This window comes from Lithobates pipiens, unplaced genomic scaffold (genome assembly GCF_037356315.1).
Source record: "Lithobates pipiens isolate NorthernLeopardFrog02 unplaced genomic scaffold, aLitPip1_a1.2 Scaffold_18, whole genome shotgun sequence".
NCBI classification, from domain to species: Eukaryota; Metazoa; Chordata; class Amphibia; order Anura; family Ranidae; genus Lithobates; species Lithobates pipiens.
Genome location: NW_027507758.1, coordinates 638414007 through 638437745, shown reverse-complemented (window position 1 = coordinate 638437745; position 23739 = coordinate 638414007). Strand labels below are relative to the sequence as shown.

Genomic DNA, 23739 nt, shown 5'->3' with positions numbered 1-23739 from the left:
TTTCCAGTATAAGGACAAATCACAGGGGAAATGGCCGCTGAGACACAGGAGAGCATGCTTTCCCTTGCCCATACCTAAGATGGCTGCTGACACTGAAAAACTATGAGGGACAGAGCTAGAATATGGCGGTGATCAGTGCTGCAGATATCACAGGCACCCCCGGGGACATGAAAAACATCACTCAGGACACAGCCAGCCAGCGCAGCCCCCCCCCCCCCCCCGGAGAGCCCCTGCACATGACACACACACCGCTAAGCAGCCACACACAGTATCCCCCACAGGGAGGGGGGGAGGGAATATAGGGACAGGGAGAGAAGAGAGGGAGGTGAGGGACCCCAGAATCTACCTCCCAGGGAATGCCCAGCTGCTCAGCCCCACCGAGGCAGGGAGAGCTGTACTTACCAGTCCTGAAGAGTTGGGAGACATTCCATTACAGACCCACTCTCTGATCAGTACAGGGTGGCTGCCCCGGAGCATAAAAGCTCACCGACCACCTCTGGAGCTGAGGTACGTCGTGGCCGGCCTAGCGCGTAACTGCAACCTGCACATGCTCGCTGGCTGGGCTGGGGAGACTACAAGGATAAGAGTATCCAGCAACTCACCCAGCTGGCTGTTGATAGCAGATCACAGGATCTTTCACCTTGCGCAAAAAGCAAAGCTTCTGCAGAAAAACAATGGACCGATGGGCCCGCAGGGTTCCTAGGTCCTTCTCCTTCACTAGGCAAAATAAAACTGATGACTGAATGGAAGGCTGTGGGGTTGTTACCTAAGGGACTGCCCCTTGGGTGGAACTGGAAAGTTCTGTGTTTTACATAACATGTAATGCCTAGTATTCTCCTAAAGGTGGCGTAACAACCCAATGGCTAAGAGAGGAGCTGTGTCAGTCTGTGAATATAAGAGAAAAAATACTTCCATCAGTAAAAATAGTGCAATAGAGCGTTATGGAGACTAAATGGAGCAAATTATTGTATGAAATAAAATAAGAGCAAAATTTGTGAAAGCTGGGTGCGTGCTGGTTACATTCATTCAACTATTTTTTTTTACTTTAAATAGACCTCTTAGTATTTGTGAAATCTTACGCCACAAAATGTACTCGGCCAATGAAAGGTAATGACTCAATTTTTATTTTTATACTGCTATCAATGGCCGACACGGTACAACACTTCATCCATGTCTTTGGTGATCTCTGATCTCCTTATCAACTGTTTCTTACATGCTGAAGATCAGCCATGGAGTATATCTGAGGTGTATATCAGGGTGTGCTTCTTCCCCACATGAGAGCTGTGATGTCCAGCAACATTCATATAGAAGACATTTCCCGCACTCAAGGAACTAATACACCTCGAGGGTTGTGTGGGATCCCTGATGTACAGGAAGACAGGACTTCAGTGAGGAACAATTCCCTCACTCAGGACAGGAATACGGCTTCTCCCCCGTGTGAGATCTCAGATGTCTTTGAAGATGGGACTTATCTGAATAACATTTACCACACTCAGGACAGGAATACGGCTTCTCTCCCGTGTGCAATCTCTGATGTCTGTAAAGATTGTACTTCTGTGAAAAACATTTCCCGCACTCAGGACAGGAAAGTGGCTTCTCCCCTGTGTGGGATCTCTGATGTTGGTAAAGATGAGACTTCCTAGAAAAACATTTTGCACACTCAGGACAGAAATACGGCTTCTCCCCTGTGTGAGATCTCTGATGTATGTAAAGATTGGACTTCACTGAAAAAGATTTCCCGCACTCAGGACAGGAATAAGGCTTCTCCCCCGTGTGAGACCTTTGATGTGTAACAAGACTTGATTTCTGTGCAAAAATTTTCCCGCACTCAGAGCAGGATAGTGCCTTCTCCCCTGTGTGCAATCTCTGGTGTGTGTAAAGACCAGACTTCTGCGAAAAAGATTTCCCACACTCAGAACAGCAATGTAGCTTCTGCCTTGTGTGAGATCTTTGATGTTTAACAAAATAAGATTTTGTTGCAAAACATTTCCCACACTCAGGACAGGAATACGGCTTCTGCCCTGTGTGCAATCTCTGATGTATGTAAAGATGGTACTTCCGTAAAAAACATTTCCCACACTCAGTACAGGAAAGTGGCTTCTCTCCTGTGTGCGATTTCTGGTGTGTGTAAAGATGGGACTTCTGTGAAAAACATTTCCCACACTCAGGACAGGAATATGGCTTCTCCCCTGTGTGAGATCTCTGATGTCTGTAAAGACTAGAATTTTCGGAAAAACATTTCCCACACTCAGGACAGGAATGCAGCTTCACCCCTGTGTGAGATCTTTTATGAACATTAAGATTGGATTTAAATTGGAAACACTTCCCGCACTCAGTACAGGAAAAGCTCTTCTCTGTTGGAAGGACGGCCCCGTCTTGCACAGTCTGAGGTTCCTCAGGATAAGAGGAATACGATGGTCCATCTACACTGTGTGGTGCCGGATGGACATTTGAGGTAGTCGGGTTTTCTCCTGGACTATACTGTGTGATGTCCTCATCTTCTACTTTACAGTCTGGAGACAAAGTGAGACAATCCTCTGAGGTTTTCCTCATCTCCCGTCCATCTACTAAAATAGAAATACAAAGATTATTACTAGACATGAGCTGATTGGTTCCCCTAAACCAGGACTCCGCCCACATCAGGCAGCTTTGTCTCTGAGGATCTTACAATTCCCCCCTCAAGGTAACTAGTAAATGGGTCCTCTGATCTCCTACCAGATCATTTCTTTATTCATGGACCTTAGTCAGAGAGTGAGGAAACAACGAGAACTGTCTTTTATAGGAGTGACAGTGATGAGGGGATTATAGGACGAGTGTCCCCTCCCCCTCTATCACTCATTGCCATCTTCCCAACACAAGAAGTCCTGACCTTCCTTATTTAGTCCATGATTTAGTCATGAATAACAGCGGGGCTGAGCCCCACCAGAGGTCAGAGAGTGAGGATGGGGGGAGAACAACCAAGATGAAGACTGGACTGATCCTGAAGACCCCCATCATTGGGTTATTGACTCCTCCCTCATTATCACTTTCTGTTTAAGGTTCCAAAGTTTGTGGATGTTATCACATTATTATCACCATGTAAAAGTCTGTGCTCCAATCACATCATCCGATATAAAATGTCCAGCTGGTAGGAAATGGGCGTAACAAAAGAGAATACATATTATGTGTATATATAGCTGTGGGGGGAGGGGAGAAAGCAGAAGTCAGGACTATGTAATGTACAACATATTGTATAAGATACAAGAGATAGGACTATATAGTATCAGAATGATGTCATGTACAACATAGAGTATATAGTGCAGGGGTCAGGAGTATGTCATGTAGAATATAAAGTATACAGTGTAAGGGTCAGGACTCATAATATTGGTATTCAGTAATCAGTGGAAGATGAAATGATTACATGAGACAAGTTGCAGAGGTCCCACACCGCTGCCTCCCATCTCCTGAGACTGCACTCAGTGACTTGGGTCTGAGACTATACAGACATATCCCTCCACCCGGCACAGCCAGCAGACAACACAACAAGTAATCCTGGGGGGATTGTTCTGTCAGAGATCTTGTCATACCCGGGTATGGGGCAGAAGACCCAAAACACATACCCCAGGTGCCTAGATCTAGTAAAGTCTAGAGTGAAAATGAACATTTTGCTGCCAGCTGATCCCCAGAATCTCCATAAATCCAGTCTAGATACATAAATTGTGTCGGCAGCACAGAGAAGGAAGATTATCGGAGAGAAATACAGGAATACAGGAGGGGGAACACAGCTCAGGAAAGTGACCAGGGGATTACAGGCTGATATCACCCAGCCCCCGCCCTACTCTGCACCAATCAGTGAGCAGTATGGGTGGAGGAATGTATTTAGTGTTAATGACCCACCTGTGCTGATCTCTGTAGGAGTGTCCTCCTCTATAAATGTCCCCGTTATTCCATCCTCCTCCATAGACTGCTGATCATCCCTCACATACCTCTCTTCTTCTTCTGATTTCACCTCAAATTTTATGTCAATTGGATCTCCACTCTAAACCAAGAAAAAAATAATTGATAAAATATAATCTGTAAACTATAAGCATACATAAAAAAATTCACACCTCATCTCTACAAGTCTAGTCATATTCTAGAACAGGGATATGCAATTAGCGGACCTACAGCTGTTGCAAAACTACAAGTCCCATCATGCCTCTGGGTGTTATGCTTGTGGCTGTCAGTCTTGCTATGGCTCATGGGACTTGTAGTTCTGCAACAGCTGGAGGTCCTCTAATTGCAAATCCCTGTTCTAGAAGCTTCATTCCACCAACCTTGTAACAGTGAGGGATGGTGTGATCTTCCTGTGTGGAATCCCGGGAATACAGAGGACGGGGACATCTCTCTGGTGGGTTCCTGGTATTTGGTGGCTCCATCATATCCTTGTGTCCTTCTGAAAACCTCTCCATCACTCCATACTCCTCATCCTCCTCTTTATACTCTTCTTTAACATCAATATTATCATCCCCGAGGTTTCCACTCTGAACATATAATAAAACATTCATTGTAACAATCATGCTGCGTATAAATCAGAACTACCAATAATTGTCAATCATCTACCTGATGATGCTGGGGGATGGTGTGATCTTCCTGTGTGGAATCCTGGGAATACAGAGGATGGGGACATCTCTCTGGTGGGTTTCTGTAGCTGGATGACTCCACCATGGTGTCCTGGTACAGATCTTTGTGTTCTTTTAGAGAATCAGACTCTTTCGTCACCCCATCCTCATCATCCTCCTCTTTTATCTCTTCTTTAACCTCAACTTTAGAATCTCTCAGGTTTCCATTCTGAATGTAGAATAAAAATGACATCAATGGTAACAATGCAGATAATGTACAGATCCTAATGATACTATCAGTGATTGTTCCTCATCTACCTGATGATGGTGGGGGATGGTGTGACCTTCCTGTGTGGAATCCCGGGAATACAGAGGACGGGGACATCTCTCTGGTGGGTTCCCATTACTGGATCCATCTGTAGGAAACACACACACTGACTGAATACATTGTTTCTATGTGTTTATCAGATGATGGGGGATCGAGGTGGAGCCTCCGTACTGCTCTCTCCTTTACAATAAAGTCTCCTCTTACCCGGTGATGTGAGGGGCGGCTGATTGTCCATCATGACGTCCTTGTAGAGATCCTCGTGTCCTTCTAAATACTCCCACTCCTCCATGGAGAAATAGACAGTGACATCCTGACACCTTATAGGAACCTGACACACACAATGATACAGTCACCATCCAGACACATCCCTTGTCTGTTACTGGATAATGTCCCAGAATTCCCAGAATCCTCCTCACCTCTCCTGTCAGCAGCTCCATCATCTTCTTGGTGACTTCTAGAATCATCTCCATGTTGTGTCTCTCAGGTTTTAGGGAGTCACATGGAGGCACTGTGATGGTCATATGATCACCGGACTTCACAAGAGGAAATCTCTGTATTGAGGAACCAATAGGAATATTATGTTAGAATCTCAGAATCCTCCTCACCTCTCCGGTCAGGTCTGTGTTTTTCTTAATAGAGATAAGAGTGATGTCATGTGACCTCCCAGAATTCTCCTCACCTCTCCGGTCAGCAGGTAGATGATCTCCAGGGTGAGGTTTAGTATCTTCTCAGTCATGTGACTCCGACCCTCCTTCATCCTCATTGGTGCCGTCATTTGATCTATACAGGTCTCCTTGTAGAAGGATAAGTGTGAGAAGCAGGTTATTTCTCACACACAGCATAGGCATACTTCGAATTGCACCTCAAAACACATTCTGATATGCCTCGTAAAAAGGGTACCACATACTGTATGTGAGACTTTTTCACAGCCTAGATGTATAGAGGGACCTAAAATCCAAGGAGCACCTTTGGGCTTTCAAGGAACATAAATTATGCATCTAATTTCCTGACTACCCATCACAGTTGCTCTCCTTGGATCCCTGACTTCCGGCCTGGCTGATTACCCAATCTGGTTAATGAACTTTGGACTGGCTGACTACCCGATCTGGCTACAGGACTTTGGCTATGCTTGACTATGCTTTTTTCTATTTACCTTTTTATTTTTATTAATAAACAAGTGTGATTTGATTGTACATCTGTCTCAGTCTGTTTCATGGTTTCTGACAGTACGTGAAGGCCATGAATTCAGAAGATACAGTCAATCCACTCGTCGGTAATATTTTTTCCAGATTGGATGAGCAAGATCACCGCATGGATCAGTTTGCCTTGGCATTACAAACGCTACTGAATCGCACGGCTCACCTGGAATCCCCCACAGTGGCTGCTCCGTTACAACCTGAGTCACAGGCTGTCCCTGCTGCCGCGCCAGTCTCTGTGCAGGCACCCGTCTCGAGTATTACCTCTATAAGAGGTATGTCTGGTTCTGCTCCACTTCCCCAGCGATTTGGGGGTGATCCAGTTCAATGCAGAGGGTTTCTCAATCAGGTTGAGATATACTTCAAAATGCTGCCCTAGGCATTTCCCACGGACAGAAGCAAAGTAGGGCTCTGGGCTAACCCTCTATGGGAGACGTAAAAACCTGTTGTCTTGAGTTACCCTCAGCTTGTGGCCTCCTTTAAAAGGGTTTTTGACGTTCCCGCACGCTCCGCTTCTGCTGCCAAGTGCCTCATGTCCATCAGAGTACGAGAACTGTTGCCAACTACGCCATTGAATTCCGTACTCTGGCAGCAGAGGTTGCTTGGAACAATGAAGCCCTCGTGGCTTTTTCTCATGGTCTCTCGGATTCCATCAAGGATGAGATAGCAGCCCGAGATATACCCACTGAGCTGGAGAGCTTGATCTCGTTTACCATCCTCATTGACTCCAGACTCAGAGAAAGACTTTCTCGTAAGGAGCACTTGAGGAAGCCTCCTGTATGCTTGCCTTCAAGCTTTGTAGTCCCACCCATGCCTCCCTCACCTCCCATGCCTCCCTCACCTCCCATGCCTCCTGGTACCGAGTTGGTCAGTGAAGATGAACCCATGCACCTGGGCTTCACGTGTCTCTCTGCGGATGAGAGAGCCTTTAGGAGGAGGGAGAGATTGTGCCTTTATTGTGTCCAGGCAGGTCACTTTTTGAAGTCTTGTCCTACCCGTCCAGGGAATGCCCGAACCTTGAGGTCCTGTCATGGACAGACCTTAGGTGGCGTTGTTTCGTCCCCAGTTATCCAGAAGGATAAGCCCCTGGTTTTGGTCACCCTTTCTTGGGCTGAGTCGTCCATTGATATACAGGCTCTAATCGACTCTGGGGCTGCAGGCCTGTTCATTGATGCTGCATTTGTTTCGCAACACTCGATTCCGCTGCAGCTGCGTGACACTCCACTTGCCATTGAGGCTCTTGACGGGAGACCTTTACAGCCTGTCCATGTGACTCATGAGACGGTTCCATTGTCCATGGCCGTAGGGGCTCTTCACCATGAGATAATCCAATTCCAAGTTATTTCCTCATCCGGATTTCCACTGGTTATTGGTTATCCTTGGTTACAGAGGCTCTTTTGATTGGCTCCGTGCTGAGGTTCTCTCCTGGTCACCACAATGCAGTGAGACATGCTTCCTGAAGGTATCCAAGGTCCTGTACACCTCTTCACTCCCCTCCTTGCAGGAGGAGTACCACGATTTTAGCGATGTCTTTGATAAAGGTCAAGCCGGTAGTGTTCCTCCACACCGGCCTTATGATTGCACAATTGACCTTCAACCTGGTGCCATACCTCCTCGTGGCCGGGTTTACCCTTTGTCGGTCTTGGAGGATAAGGCCATGGAGGAGTATGTTGCTGACACACTTTCTCGAGGTTTGATCCGCAAGTCCTCTTCTCCTGCTGGTGCTGGTTTCTTCTTTGTGAAAAAGAAGAGCGTGAACTGAGACCTTGTATAGATTATAGGGGTCTCAATCGTGTCACGATTAAGAATGCCTACCCAATTCCATTGATTACTGAGTTATTTGACCGCCTCAAGGGAGCAAAGGTTTTCACAAAGCTTGACCTGAGAGGGGCATACAATCTTGTGTGCATTAAGGAGGACGATAAGGGGAAAACTGCGTTTAATACCAGAATAGGCCATTATGAATACCTGGTAATGCCTTTTGGCCTTTGTAACGCCTCTGCAGTTTTCCAGGAATTTATTAACAATGTCCTCCGAGATTTGTTGCAATTGTGTGTGGTGGTTTATCTCGATGATATCCTCATATTTTCCAAGTCCCTGGAGAGCCACCACACAGATGTCTGTTGTGTACTTCAGAAACTAAGAGAGAACAATCTCTATTGTAAACTGGAGAAGTGCGAGTTCCATCGTGAACAGGTTACATTCCTGGGCTATGTCATTTCCACTGCTGATTTTTTGATGGACCCAGAAAACCTACAGTGGCCTCGACCCGTGGGTTTTTGTCCTCTGCAGCGTTTCCTGGGCTTTGCCAACTACTATCGGAAGTTTATTCGTAACTTCTCGTCTCTGGTCAAGCCTCTGACTGATATGACCAAAAAGCCACAGAGTTGTAAAAGTGAATAAATAGTCCTGCATATATCTGCCCAAAAAAGTCCTTTAAAAGTGGTAAGTGCTGAATGAATAAAAAACGGATAAATGTATATAAAGAATATAAAGCAAAAAATTAAAAGTCCATATAGTGTAATTCACAGGCACCAATGGTGGAAATTTGTGGATGAAAGCAGTGATATAAATCCCAGGATTAAAGGCTCTCAGAACTCTCACCTCCAAATGTAGGAAAACAGGCACATCAGAGAAAAACTGGCCAGCTCCACTCCTCGTCTCCAGCCACCAGGGGGGTCCTTCACGGCAGCAGACTAAGAAGCGATGGTCTCCATACCAGGCCACCAGGGGGCCATATAATGCATGTAAACACTACTGTAGTAGCGGAGATGTTCACAGTGGTATGTGGCTCAAATAAATAATAAAAGACATGGAGAGAGAGGGAAGGCTCTGATAGGGTAGTAGTTGGTTAAAAAATGACGATTTAATAGAAGAAATAAAAATCGGACTCTCACATTAACAAACAAAAACAACAGCACAAGAAGTAAAATGGTGATATGGCGTCTTCCGCCAGTCCTACTTCACTTCCGGTACGACGTATGGGCACTCCCTACGCGTTGCGTCAATCACGTGACTTCTTTTTTTGGCACATTTGCGCAGGACTATTTATTCACTTTTATTTATGCTGGGTAGTTTGTGTATACTATCAGGTTTTGCTGCATTTTTTGCACCTTATATTTGCACGTGCACTTTTCTGATTATTTATATATATTTCCTATATTTATTTCTTTACACTGATTTGTTGAAGAGGTATTTTTACCCTGTTTAGTGTTTTCTGATTAGTAGCGCGAAGGCCTCTTTTCACTAACCCACAGAGTTGGTCTCCGGAGTCCATTAATGCCTTTGAGACTCTCAAGGCTGCCTTTGTTTCTGCTCCTGTGTTGGCACATCCTGATCCTACATTGCCTTTTATCCTAGAAGTTGATGCTTCTGGGACGGGAGTTGGCGCCCTTCTGTCTCAACGTCCTAACTCTGAGAGCGCTATGTATCTGTGTGGCTACTTTTCCAAGAAATTGTCACCTGCTGAGTGCAATTATGAGAATGGTGACAGAGAGCTGTTGGCGATTATTTTAGCCCTGAAAGAATGGAGACATCTCCTTGAAGGTACCACTGTGCCCATTCTTATTCTTACTGACCATAAGAATCTTACATTCTTGTCTGAGGCTAAGCAACTCTCTCCCAGAAGGGCGCGATTGCTGCTCAGGTCCATGCTCCTCCTGATAAACCTTGTGACCGCTGCTTTGTCCCAGAGAGTCTCCGTACTGCAGTGCTCCAGACTTACCATTCTCCCAAGGCAGCTGGCCATCCTGGTAAGAATCAACTCATTTGGGCCATCTCCCAACAATTCTGGTGGCCTAGTCTACGGGCTGATGTTACTGCCTTCGTAGTTGCCTGTCCTGTGTGTGCTCAGAGTAAGACTCCACGACACCTTCCAGTGGACCTCCTACAACCCATACCCAATGGAGAGAGGCCCTGGACTCACCTGTCTATGGATTTCATTGTGGAATTGCCTAACTCCCAAGGCAACACTGTTATCCTTATGGTAGTTGACCGGTTCTCAAAGATGTGCCATTGTATTCCACTTAAGAAATTGCCCACCTCTAAGGAATTGGCTTACATTTTTGCTCGGGAGATCTTTCGCTTACATGGGCTACCCAAGGCGATTGTCTCGGATAGGGGCAGTCAGTTTGTCTCCCGGTTCTGGCGAGCCTTTTGTGCACAGTTGGGAATCCAGCTTGCATTCTCTTCTGCGTATCACCCGCAGTCTAATGTGGCCGCAGAACGAGCCAATCAGTCCTTGGAGCAATTCCTACGTTGCTATATTTCTGACCATCATAACAACTGGTCTGACCTATTACCTTGGGTAGAGTTTGCACACAACAGTGCCTTGAATTCTGCCTCCCGATTGTCTCCATTTATGGCGAATTATGGTTTCCAACCTTCCATGTTGCCTGACTCGTTTGTTCCGCAGAGTATTCCTGCGTTAGAGGAGCATCTCTGTGGTCTTTGTTCCACTTGGGTACAAGTCCAGGAGGCTTTGCGTCATGCTAATGATAGGTACAGACTCCATGCTGACCGCAGATGCCTGTCTGTGCCTTCTTACCAGGTTGGGGACAGGGTCTGGCTGTCATCTCGCAACCTCCGGCTTCGTGTTCCCTCACTGAAGTTTGCACCTCGGTTTATTGGGCCGTTCCGTATCCTTCGCAAGATTAAGCCAGTAGCTTGTGCGTTGGACCTTCCTCCTAGTATGCGCATCTCTAATGTGTTTCATTGAAACCGTTGGTCTGTAACCGATTTACCACCTCGGTGCCACGTCCTCACCCTATTCTGGTTGAGAACCATGAGGAGTATGAGGTACAATGCATTGTTGACTCCCGTAGGTTCCGTGGGCGCATACAGTACTTGGTGCATTGGAAGGGGTACGGTCCGGAGGAACGCTCCTGGGTTTCATCCTCTGATGTACATGCCCCTGTTCTCCTCCACATGTTCCATAGACGGTTTCCCCTTAAGCCCGGTGGCCTTCCGAGGGAGAGGGGTCATTGAGAGGGGGTACTGTCAGGGCTTCCTCCTCTGGGCTGGCCACTCAGCTGTCGGCTAATTGCCAGTTCTCTTCTCTTTCCAGTTACCAGCTGTTCCGATGATGCTCGTCTGACCTGCCTATTTAAAGTCTTCCTGTGGACTTTTTAATTTGCCTTCGCGTTGGTCAAATCACAGGGAACCATCTCCTGCTGTTTGTTTCAAGACTGGCTTGCTGACATCCCACCTGGCTTCTTATCCTGTTTCATGGTTTCTGACACACCATGATAGAGAGAACTGACACCAGCACCGTGATGGAGAGCACTGACACCAGCACCAAGATAGAGAGCACTGACAGCAGCACTGATACCAGCAACTCGCTGCGGGACCCAACAATTTGACACCGCTCAACCTCTTCAAACAGGAAGGTACGGGCATATAGTACGGTGTGATTTTTTTGTACAAGGAAGTGAGCCAAAGGTAGAAAAAAGGTCAGTGTGCTCAATCAAATAAATTGTTTATAGAGTTATGCATATACATGGTCTACTGGTCACACGTGTTGAATTCCTCCAAGATCCATGCCGCATTCATTTTTCTAAATTTGAGGTAGTCAACACCGTCGTGAGCTAGGCGAGTACGCCTATCAGTCACGATCCCCCCTGCTGCACGGAACGTCTTTTCGGACAGGACACTGGATGAGGGGCAAGCCAACAGTTCGATTGCAAATTGTGCAAGCTCTGGCCAGAGGTCAAGCCTGCCCACCCGTAGTCCAGGGGTTCATCACTTCTCAGAGCTTCCACATTGGCCGTTAACCCGATGTAGCCGGACACCTGTCGGTCTAGGCGTTCCCTGATGCTGGATCCGGATGACACCTGTTGATGGCTCAGCTGAAAGAATGATCTCATATTAGAAGTGACAAACACATCTTCAAACCGCCCTCTTCTTACAGGCACTGTTGGATTGGTACCCGCAACTCTTTCCTAGGGAGTGGGAATTCCTCTGCCAGCACACGCAAAAGCAGAATGCAGCATTTCTCTAAGCAAGGCCTGTAAGTGCTCCATTCTGACAGCCCTCTGTGATGGTGGTAACATTTACGCCATTTTGTGTTTGTACCGGGGGTCTAAGTACGTTGCCACCCAGTACTGGTCCTTGACCTTTATGCTTTTTATACGGGGGTCCCTGTTAAAACACTGGAGCATGAAGGCCCCCATTTGCACTAAACTGGAAGCAGTGTGGTGGCCTGGCTCCTGCTCATCATCCAGGATAATGTCATCGTCCTCTCCCCATCCACGGACAACAACAGGGATCCCAGAAAGGTTTAAAACATGCTCTTCTTGCTCCTCCTTATCCGCCCCGGCACCATCCTCCTCTGGCTCCTCTTCAGACTCCTGTTGTTGACTTGTCTCAGATAGAGTAGCCCCCATTGGAAATTCATCCAGCATTGCGACTTCCTCATCTTCCTGCTCCTGCACGGCTTGATCAATGACACGACGCAATGCACGCTCCATGAAGAAGGCATAAGGTACGATGTCACTGATGGCACCATGGATGCGACTGACCAGTTTGGTGATTTCATCAATTGGCCGCAGAAGTCTGCATGCGTCGTGCATGAGCAGCCACTGGCGCGATGAAAAAAACCAAGCTCCCCAGAACCTGTTCTGGTGCAGAGTTCGTACAGGTAATCGTTAACTGCACGTTTCTGCTATCAAGCATATAGAAGGTTGAGTTCCATCGCATCGGGCAATCGCAAATAAGACGTCTGACCGGCAGATTGTGTCGTCACTGAATGTCAGCAAGGCGAGCCATGGCCGTGTAAGACCTTCTGAAATGGGCAGAGATTTTCCTTGCCTGCCGCAAGATGTCCTGGACCCCAGAGTATTTGACAACGAATCGCTGCACGACCAAGTTTAAGACGTGTGCCATGCATGGCACGTGTGTAATTTTGCCCTGTTTCAATGCGCTAAGCAGAACTGTCAAATTGAGCGTTGTTAGCCACTGATCTGCCTGTGAACGCAAAGCTGAAAGGAGTGCAGGGCCAGTGTGGCTCTTGGCTTCCAGGCACAACAGATGCAGCACAGCATGGCAATGTCTCACCTGGCATGTCGAATAGGTTCTGGGGATCTTGGGCGTCGCAGAGGAAGAGACGCTAGCAGCGGAAAAGGAGGAGTCAGCCGAGGAGGAGAGGGATGATGGAGTAGAAGGAGAAGAAGAGGCAGGCCTGCATGCAATCCATGGCGGTAAAACCAAATCTACACGGGTGCCACGGGTTACATGCTTGACGGCCGTCAGAAGGTTCACCCAGTGGGCAATAAAAGTTATATACCTTCCCTGCCTGTGTTTGCTAGACCACGTGTCTGTGGTCAGATGTATCTTGGCACCGACACTGTGTGCCAGAGATACATTCACTTGCTGCTGAACATGGCCATATAGCTCTGGGATGCCCTTCAGTGAGAAATACTTCCTTCCTGGGACCTTCCATTGTGGTGTACCAATGGCCACAAATTTTCTAAAGGCCTCCGAGTCCACCAGTTTATATGGCAGTAGTTGGTGGGCTATCAGTTCTGACAAGCCAGCGGTCAACCGTTGGGCAAGAGGGTTATCCGGCATCATCATTTTTTTTACGCTCAAACATTAGGCCCACGGAAGCCTGCCTTTTTCCAGAAAAACGTGATGACGGCATGATGAAAGGTGGAGTGGAGGACAATTCTGAGGAGAGGAGAAGGAGAAGTAGAAGAGGCTGGACGGTGAGAGCCTGGAGTGTGGCTTTGTGGGTTCCGTTGCTCCCACTGGGCTCGGTGATGGCAGCTCATGTGCCTTCTTAAGGCGGTCGTCCCTAGGTGAGTGTTGGGCTTACCGCGATTTATTCGTTGACTGCAAAGGCTGCAGATGGCAACACTATTGTCAGCAGCGGACACATTAAAAAAAGCCCACACTGCGGAGCCATGTGCCGGCATTCTGGGAGCGCCAGATATGACCATACATGGTTGATGCCTCGCTCCTGATACATTAGCAGTCTGCTTTGTCCCTCCTGTGCAATGTAAGTTTTGCCTGCTTCTCCTTCCTATCTGCTGGTCCATATCTCCCTCTGAACTATCCTCCTCTTCCTCTCTTGTGGGCACCCACGTGACATCACTAGACACGTCATCATCGACATCACCTTCCCCACCGCTATAATTAGAGATTTCGGAGTAGGCAGCAACACCGGGGACCAACCTCCTTGGGCTGATCTGGGTACTGTCGTCAGACTGCTGAGTGGCGGTTGTTGCTACCTCCTCTTCCTGATCCAATTCCAATAATGGCTGCGCATCGGCAATGTCTTGTGATGGATCGGAAAATAATTCCTGTTACTCAAGCGGAGGGTATATGGTGGTGTTGGTGGTAGTGTCTTTGGGGGTGCACACAGCAGAGAGTGAAGAGGGTGCAGATCGAGAGGATGAAGAGGGTGCAGAAGAGTAAGGCTGAGTGAGCCACTCAACCAAGTCTGGTGCGTCCTTTGACATAATCAAACGCACCTTCTGGAATTTGCCACTTTGGCTCAAGCCTGTTGCTCCTGCCCTACCCCTACCACCCCTGCGGAAGGGCCGGCATCTTCCTCTGCCTGTCATTTTTTTAAATAACCCCGTGACAAAAGTCTCTAGAGAAGTGCAGTATGTATGTGGAAGAAGGTATATAACACCCCGCTTCAATCTGTCGTTTTTGGGGGCCACTGGTCTATCACACCAGTTATAATACTTTTTTCTAATTGCGTTTGTCACTCTTTGTAGTATCGCTGCAGAACCGCTCAGCAGTCACAATACTGCACAGTGGAAATGCACTATACCCCCTTGCCGCCGAGCGTACGCAGATGTGTGTACTCGGCTTCCGGGGGTTATACCGGGATGATGCCCGCACCTGCAGGCATCATCCCGGTACCGTTTTTCTGAGCGGGGCGATTGGCTTTCCAGCCATAACAACCGATGCAGCTAAAAGCCGCTCGGCTGTTATGCCGGAGGAGCGGGAGGGGACGTCCCCCCTCCCGCCGCTCTTATCAGTGCTCCCGTTCAATCAGGAGCACCGATGCATGATCCGCCGCTTCCAGCGGCTAGGGAGGGACTGGAATGAAGCTGTAAGTAGCTTCATTCCAGTCTCCTAATTGTAAACACGGAAGCGACATCATGACGTCACTTCCCATTTACTCGGCTGCCAATGGCGCCGGATTTAAAAAAATATACAGTATTCAGAATCGCCGTTTTCGGTGATCTGAATACTTTGAAGTGTAAAGTCTAAAAGACCCCCGATCCCGCCATAAAGAGTACCTGTCACTACCTATTACTGTCACAAGGGATGTTTACATTCCTTGTGACAGCAATAAAAGTGATCAATTTTTTTTTAAACAATTTACTCATTTTTAATTAAATAAGAAAAAACAAAAAAATTTTTAAAGCGTCCCCCCCCCCCCCCGTCGCTGTGAGCTCGCACAGCAAAGAAAACGAATACGGAAGTCGTGCCCTTGTGAGCTATCGCCGCGATCGTCAGAGCGAGAGCAATAATTCTAGCACTAGACCTCCTCTGTAACTCTAACCTGGTAACCGGAAAAAAAAATTACAGCGTCGCCTATTGAGATTTTTAGGTACCATAGTTTGTCGTCATTCCACGAGTGCGTGCAATTATAAAGTGTGACATGTTTGGTATCTATTTGCTCGGGGTAACATTATCTTTCACATTATGCAAAAAAATTGGGCTAATTTTATTGTTTAGTTTTTTTTTAATTCATGAAAGTGTCCCTTTTCCCAAAAAGTTTCTGCGCAAATACCGCGTGACATAAAATATTGCAACAATCACCGTTTTATTCTCTAGAGTCTCTGCTAAAAAAATATACATATATATATATATATATATATATATATATATATATATATATATATATATATATAATGTTTGGGGGTTCTAAGTAATTTTCTAGCAAAAAATATGGATTTTAACTTGTAAACACCAAATGTCAAAAATAGGCTTAGTCATGAAAGAGATACTATGATTTCTATATTTGAAGGTATTTTATACGTGTATTACACCCTATATACTGCACACCAAATAGCTTCCTTTCCCTACACTGACAAAAGACAGAATGTAAAATGGCTGCCAGATCAGGTCTATTTATAAGGTAGGGGGTATGTCCATGTGCTGAAATGTCTTAATTGACTGTCCTGTACCCCATGATGGATGTGTCATGGGTCAAAGTTCTTCACAATGTAAACGAATATGTCCGCCGCAAACAGCGCCAGAAGTCCGCCGAATCGCAAACGAGCAAAGTTCGCCACGAACCGACCGTCGGGCGAACCGCAAGGCCATCTCTACATATCAAAGTGGCCTCTGTACAATGTAGGAGATGGGTCGACTCCTACTGGAGCTCCTGCTATTGTGAAAAGGTGTAAATTAGGAATAGATGCGCTACCAAAAAAAAAAGGAAACAACAATTGATACAAAACAAAGTATCATCTACCAACACAAATAGTTTAGCCTAAGGGCCGGTTCACACTGCAGGCGAGGCGAGGCGACTCCGACTTGCCTCGCCGCGACCTGCCGCGACCTCAGCGGCAACTTGCAGATGACTTCTGTATAGAAGTCAATGCAAGTCGCCCCGAGGTCGCCCAAAAGTAGTTCAGGAACCTTTTTTCTGAGTTGGAGCGACTCGAGTCGCTCCTCTCAGAACGGTTCCATTGTACAGAACGGGGGCGACTTGCGAGAGCGAGGCGAGGCGAGTCGTGTCGCCTCGCCCGCTGTGTGAACCGGCTCTAAGTTAGTCCAACACCGTAATATGAATTGTTTTAAATATCCAAAATTACAATAAGGCACATACAATAGTCTATAAAATAAATCCTTGATGATAGACACCCGGATTTCTTCTCACTGCATAGTCCCATCCTGCAGTTACGGAATAAAAAAATGACAGATGGCCGCTTACCAGAAATGTAGGATCTCTATTACGGAGATCAAGCAGGCACCTAGTGTCTCTGGAGGGATCGCTGATCACTCCCGTGTAAAATCTTACAGAAATCTTCCTTAATCCCGACCTTTATTATCATTTCATTCCCCCCACATACAATGTCTGCAACCGACATTTACTGACATCAATAACTCCCCTCGTGGTACAGACCAGAAATCCCCTCATTGTAATATACGGGGATATTCTACATTTCCACACTATATATGTGTGTATCATCATCTGCTGGGGATAAAAGACGTCACAGTGACTATGGAGGAAGAGGACGGACATGACGGGGGGGGGGTTACTGGGTGTAAATAAAATCTTATTACCGCCTCTTCTAGCAATGTCTCCTCTATTCCTCCTGACTCACCTCTCACCTGGAACTTCCTGTCTGTGCCTGACGTCATTTCCTGTATTCCATAGAGACTTCCTGTCTGGGTAGAGGTGAGATCATCACCTTGTGGAGCTCAGAGGAACTGCAGCCCTGAAAAACGTCTCGTAGTGTGAACACGGCCTTGTGCTGTGTGTATGTACTGTATATCTTTATAGATGGGGGTCATCTCCACACCCACCAAGGGGGATAGAAATATATTACTGCTCAGGGGGGAGACATTTTGGCACCTGTGATTTTGCATTAGAATTGAGTGCAGATTTAGTCATGTAGAACATCTGTTATATGTGTAGTGCCAACTCCTGAAGAGCATGTGCTATGTGTTTTTTAAATTTAAGGTTACACCTGAACTGCAGTTTGGTTTGGGTATAATTATTCCAAATTTTGACTTCAACATCAGTCTGACTGGACTATAGTGTGTTCAGCCTGGCCACTGTCTCTTCTGGCAGGCATGGAACCACAGTCAAGTTGGGTGTTTTAAGGTTACTTTCTCTCAGAGCCTGCCCAGTGGGAGTGTCACTCTTGCTGTGCTTTCTGGGAGAGGGTACTTAAGATGCAGATGTCACATGGTTCGGGGTTCCGGTCCAGAAGTATGTTCTGACTCAATGGTCCTGGTCCTCCTGACCAGACCCCAGGAAGGCTATGGCCTGGGGTGCGGATCCACCCGACTTATTGTCTCTGGGCTGGCTAGCCCGAGGCAAGGAAACTAAAGAAAGGATTCTGAGGTGGTCCGGTGCCGTATCCGGTTGTGGAGAGGCCCAGCAACTGCGTAGCTATCCAGGGGAGGACTCTTCAGAAGAAGGCCACGTACGGGTTGGCTTCTTAGCGAGAGCATGGTGAGGCTGAGGGACCTAAGTGAATCCAATCTTGTGGGTATCGCCAAACCGGCTGAAAGATCCAGGTATTACACGAGTGTTCTACAAGTTCTAGTTTCCTACATGTTCTATAACAACGTCTATGGCAGAGACTTATTCCTACATGTTCTACAACAACGTCTGTGGCAGAGACTTGTTCCTGATTTAAGCACCTTGTTGGTTGCTAGGCCTTGTGAGAGAGGGACTATCCAACCTGAGTGAACATCCAGCTGTGAATGGCTATTCTCTGGATTTAGTCAAAGTAAGAGAGTTCTTTATTATTGACTTTGACACTAAGAGTACCTGAACTTTCTTCCTAACCCTCTAATCCTATACTAAAAGACTGTTTGTTAACTACGTTTTTTTTGCAAATAAAAATCCCTTTAAGCAGATCTGTTGTCAGTCTCTAAAGTTTCTGGGCCATCTACCACGGGAATCCCTAGACACAAATCGAGGTGAAGAAGGTAAGCCCAATCAAACCAGCAGCTCCTTCGGGGGTTAGTGCTACATATGGATACAAAGAATCCAAACTCAGAGCAGGGTTGCCACCTGTCTGGGACTCACCCGGGCAGTACAGGTTTTGAATCCTCTGCCTGGGTTTCTTTCTGCCTGGACACATCAGTGACAGCCCCCCCGCAGCACCAATTCTCCTCTCCCTTACTGTTGGCTTCCAGAGCATTTAACTAGAAGGGAAGGGGGCGCTATAACTCCCTGCACATGCCTCTCCTTGCCTCCTCTCTGAATCCTCCACCCTCCCCCTTGTGTAAAGCCCGGGATTAGCTATCCTGGTACAGTGAGTGAAGGGAGAATGGTTTCAGTAGTGTGGAGAACACAGGAAGTAGAAGTAGCAGTGACAACCTGCCCCTTCCTCCTCAGTTACTGTGAGTCACCCCCTCCCCCTACGGGGCTGCTGTATGTGTATGGGCTCTGGATCTGTTCTCACTCACTAATAGTAACTACACACCATTCACCTTCTCCAGAGGAAGGGAGGGGCAGCTGCCTGCAGTCTTCCTGGCCAGTGGTCTTTTTCCACTAGAGCGGGGTGAGTAGAGCAAGATCCCCCCATCACCCCTCTGCAGTCCTGCCAGCTGGGGAGGCTTTTTGAACTGATTAGGAAGGAGAGTTCCAATCTTCCTGGATGGGGGTCTCCTATTATCACCCCCCCTGCAATCCTTCTAGCTGGGGTCTTCTATAACTGGAGGGGGGGCATTTCTATATTCCTGGATTGGAGTCCTTTCTTATCACCCCTCTGCAGTCCTCACAGCTGGGGGTCTTCTATAACTGGAGGGGGAAAAGAGGGGCATTTCTGTATTGGGGTCTCTTCCTTTCACCCCCCCACACACAGTCTATCTAGCTGGGGTATTCTATAAATGGAGGGAAAAGAAAGGGGAATTCATGTATTGGGGTCCCTTCTTATCCCCCCACAGTCCTCCTAGCTGGGGGTTTTCTATAACTGGAGGGGGAGAGAGGGGAATGCCTGTATCGGGGTCCCTTTTTTATCACCCCACCGTCCTCCTAGGTGGGAGTCTTCTATAACTGGAGGTTGAAGATATGGGAACTCCTGCATTGGGGTCCCTTCTTATCACCCCCCACATTAGCCCTAACTGGGGGTCTTCTTTAACTTGAGGGAAGTTCCTAGATGGAGATCCTCTCTTATCACCCGCCTGCAGTCTTCCTAGCTGGTGCTCTTCGTTAACTGGGGGGAGGGAGGGGGTTTCTGTATTTCTGGGTGGGGGGTTCCCTTCTGATCACCCCCCTGCAGTCATATTATCCAGGAGTCTCCTTTAGCTGGAGGGAGGTTCCTGTATTGCCCGATGGGGAACCCATCTCATCACCAACATGCAGTCCTCCTGGTCAGGGGTCTCCTTTAACTGTAAGGGGGATTCCTGTATTCCTTGATGGGGTTTTCCCTGGATGTGTCTGTGTAGTGATGTGATAATTTCTTTGCCCATTTACAAAGTGTATAGTCTTGTTATGTAGTGTTTGTTTGCCCTTTTCCAATATGGCTGCTGTGCTCTCTCTCTCTCTCTCACCAAGGATGAGGTCATCAAGAAGAGCAGAGGTTTTGTGGGTGGAGAGAGGGACATATGGCAGAAGGAGAAGAGTAAATTCCTGCTAAGAGAACACAGAATGTGTAAGTAATGCAGCTTCACCTCACTGAGACATACATAGGGACTTTTAACCACTTGCCGCCCAAGGTACATCCAGGGACGTCCTTGACTTTGTGTGGGGATATCTGAATGATGGGTGCAGCTACAGACATCATTCAGATATTGGCTTTTCAACCGGCGATTCCCTACACCATAAGAATGATCATAGCGGCTGTTCCGCCGATTGATCGTTCTTATGGGCAGCCCTCCGGTGCTTCTACCGACTTACCGCTTCCATTGTTTAGTCGGAGAATGGATCCGCCATCCCCAGATGGTGATCATAGAGATTTCTGGTAGACCAGATGGTCGCCGGAGTCTCTATGCTCATCGGAGGCCGGGCACTATGTTATGACGTCACGCCGGCCTCTGCATTAAAAAAATGGTGCAGCCTCGGCTGAGAAGCCGTGATGTTTCTTTTTATTTTAGGCTTCCTAACCTAATCTCACTGTAAAGAGGACTTGTCGTGCAATATTACTATTACAAGGGATGTTTTTTTTTTTAAAAGAAGCCAATGTACCTCTACTCATTCACATAGGGGGTGAGATCTGGGGGCCCCCATGTTATAGGGGCTTCCAGATTCCGATAAGCCCCCCCGCCCACAGACCCCCTTGCCTACAGCCCAAGGTTGTGGGGAAGAGGCCCATATCCAAAGGTGTTTTGGGGTGGAGAGTAAAACATCACTCCATGTTGAGGGCATGCAGCCTGGTATGGTTCAGGAAGGAGGCCGTTCTCTTGTCCCCCCCCCCCTTTCCTGGCCTGCCAGGCTGCATGCTCAGATAAGGGTCCGGTATGGGGCCCCATGTGTTTTTTTTTAAATGTTGACATGAGGTTCCCTTTACAAATTCATACCAGACCCAAAGAGCCTGGTATGGATTAAGGGGACCCCCACTCAATTTTTTCCACATCTTTCTATTGCTGGCAATGTTTTTTTTTCACTGACAGCTGATGACTCATCTGTTTTGAAGGACTCCGCGCCCGACTTCCCAGCCCGCTCCTTAACGACCAGCTATTCACTTTGCCCTGATTGGAAAAACCTTTGTGCAGCATGCAGTGCATTGTGGGTCGCACGGCGGGCCAACATTCTGGCAAGAGCTCTGCAAATTCGAGTGTTCGCCTAATAGGCTATGTTTGGGCCGAACTTATACTCGGTCCGAACTGCTTGCCCAGCACTAGTATTGAGATCTTAGAATACCTTCAGGCTATATTCTGGTAACTGGTCAGAGGCGTAACTAGAACCTTCAGGGCCCCGGTGCAAGAATTCATGAAGGGCTCCCGACTCCGGCTGAGACTCTTCCCTCTGAGCCCAGGGCCCTTCTCACTGATCCCAGGGTCCTTTACTTCTGTTGCATGGCCCTTTAATATGGTCCCGCAGCAGATCCCTTTCACATGTTCTGCAGTGGGCCCCCCCTTCCTGCCGTCTTGGGCTTCCCCACAATCTTTGTAACCCTGCCCATTCTGCCACTTGTGGCAGTAGGACTGTGAATGGTGGTAGTCAGTAGGGCGGTGTCAGAATGGCAGTGGACTTTGTCAGTAATGCATTGGAGGTGGTCAGTAGGGCAGTGGACTGGGTTAGTAGTTTTTCATTTTTTGTCTTTTTTTTACAATTGCATTTTTAAATTATTTTATACATTTTTTTTTTAGGAGCTCCATTGGGGGGCTTTGGTGAGATATCAGGGGTCTAAAACAGACCTCGGATGTTTCATCTTTGAGACAGAGAAAGGAAATTGAGGACACAGCCCTCCATTTCCATCTCTGAACCTTTAGCAGAATGAATAGACAGGAATAATTCAGAACAGAGCTTCCCGTTCATTCACAAACGGAAGCATAGGAAACACAATTCACTATGCTTCAGTTATGAAGGAACACAGTAAATGATCAGTTACATTCAGAAAAGGAAGGGGCCAGTAAATTACATATTTACCTGCCTCTTCCCCGGCTTTCCAATCTTGAAAGCATCCCACTTCAACAGCTGGCATGACAGGGGAGGGAGGTCAGCAACACTGCAGGGGAGGGAGAGGAAGACCAGGGGAGTACATAGGTCTGAGGGCAGCAGGAAAAAAGTAACCAGGGCTGGTGCAAGGTGCATTTTGACCCCCACCATCCTCCCGCCAAACTTGCCACACGCAATAACACACCTCCTGTATTAAGAGTTTCCCCACTCTGGATGAAGGAGCACAGGGGACACCTTCAGTCTGGGGTAGAGGAGTGTTAAATGTAGTAGCAGATTTAAACACACTAACAAATTGAAGCCAGCTCACACTTTTTAATCAGTTACAGCTGTGTCCCTTTTGGGATAAAGGTTTTACATACATTTTACTGGCCAGGACATCAGATGAAAATAAAATAAAGTAAGTCTAAAAAATAAAACAAATGCAGACATTACATCTAAGAAGAGAACCTGGGCAGTGTGACAGGTGAGGGGCAGTGTGATAAGAGGGTGGCAGTGCGTCAAGGGGTATTATGACAAGAGATGGGTAGTATGATGGGGCAGTGTGACAAGAGGAGGGCAGTATGATAGGAGGGGGACAGTGTGATAAGGAGTATTGTGACATGAGAGGGACAGTAGGATGGTGCAGTGTAACAAGAGGAGAGCAGTATGATAGGAGGGGGACGGTGTGATGGGGGGTATTGTGAGAAGAGGAGGGCAGTATGATAGGAGGGGGATGGTGTGAAGGGGTATTGTGACAAGAGAAGGGCAGTATGATGAGGCAGTATGAAAAGAGGACAGTATGATAGGAGGGGGACAGTGTGATTAAGGAGTATTGTGAGGCCGCGTACACACGCGGGGACTGTTCGCTCAACTTTGTCCGCTGAACAGTGTTTCGGCGGACAGTCCGCTCGTGTGTGGGCTTTCAGCGGACAGTTTCAGCGGACAGTCTGCTGAACAAAGTTTTTCGGAAATTCCGAAAAACTGTCCGCTGAAACTTTGTTTCAGCGGACAGTCCCCTCGTGTGTAGGCTTGTTCGTCAAACTAAGTTCCGCGCATGCTCAGAAAGGATTTACACGCCGAAGTTTGCATTGCAGTGTATAGGACGTCGTTTTCTAGTCCCGTCGTACGTGCCGTTCCCATCATCGCGCACGGTTTCAGCGGACTGTTCGTTCGTCGTGTGTGGGCAAGTCCGTCCATGCTAATTTTGAGCGGACTGTCCGCTGAAACTGTTTGACGGACAAAGTTGAGCGAACAGTCCCCGCGTGTGTACGCGGCCTGACAGGAGAGGGACAGTATGATGGGGCAGTGTAACAAGAGGAGGGCAGTATGATAGGAGAGGGACAGTGTGTCAGGGGGGTGTTATGACAAGAGAGAGGCAGTATGATG

General features: G+C 47.5%; 2 protein-coding genes across 2 annotated transcripts in view; both read right to left on the bottom strand.

Moving 5' to 3' along the window:
* LOC143986898 (uncharacterized) overlaps positions 1-23739 on the bottom strand; it is a 1277526-nt gene that overhangs the window by 366124 nt on the left and 887663 nt on the right. The window lies entirely within an intron of this gene.
* On the bottom strand, positions 1102-14915 carry LOC143989565 (uncharacterized). The gene is made up of 8 exons (XM_077489744.1): positions 5588-14915; positions 5325-5459; positions 5113-5236; positions 4899-4996; positions 4582-4809; positions 4296-4502; positions 3877-4018; positions 1102-2567 (listed from the first exon to the last, which is right to left on the bottom strand). The coding sequence occupies exons 1-8, from the start codon at positions 5681-5683 to the stop codon at positions 1405-1407; spliced, it is 2193 nt and encodes a 730-aa protein (XP_077345870.1). The 5' UTR covers positions 5684-14915; the 3' UTR covers positions 1102-1404.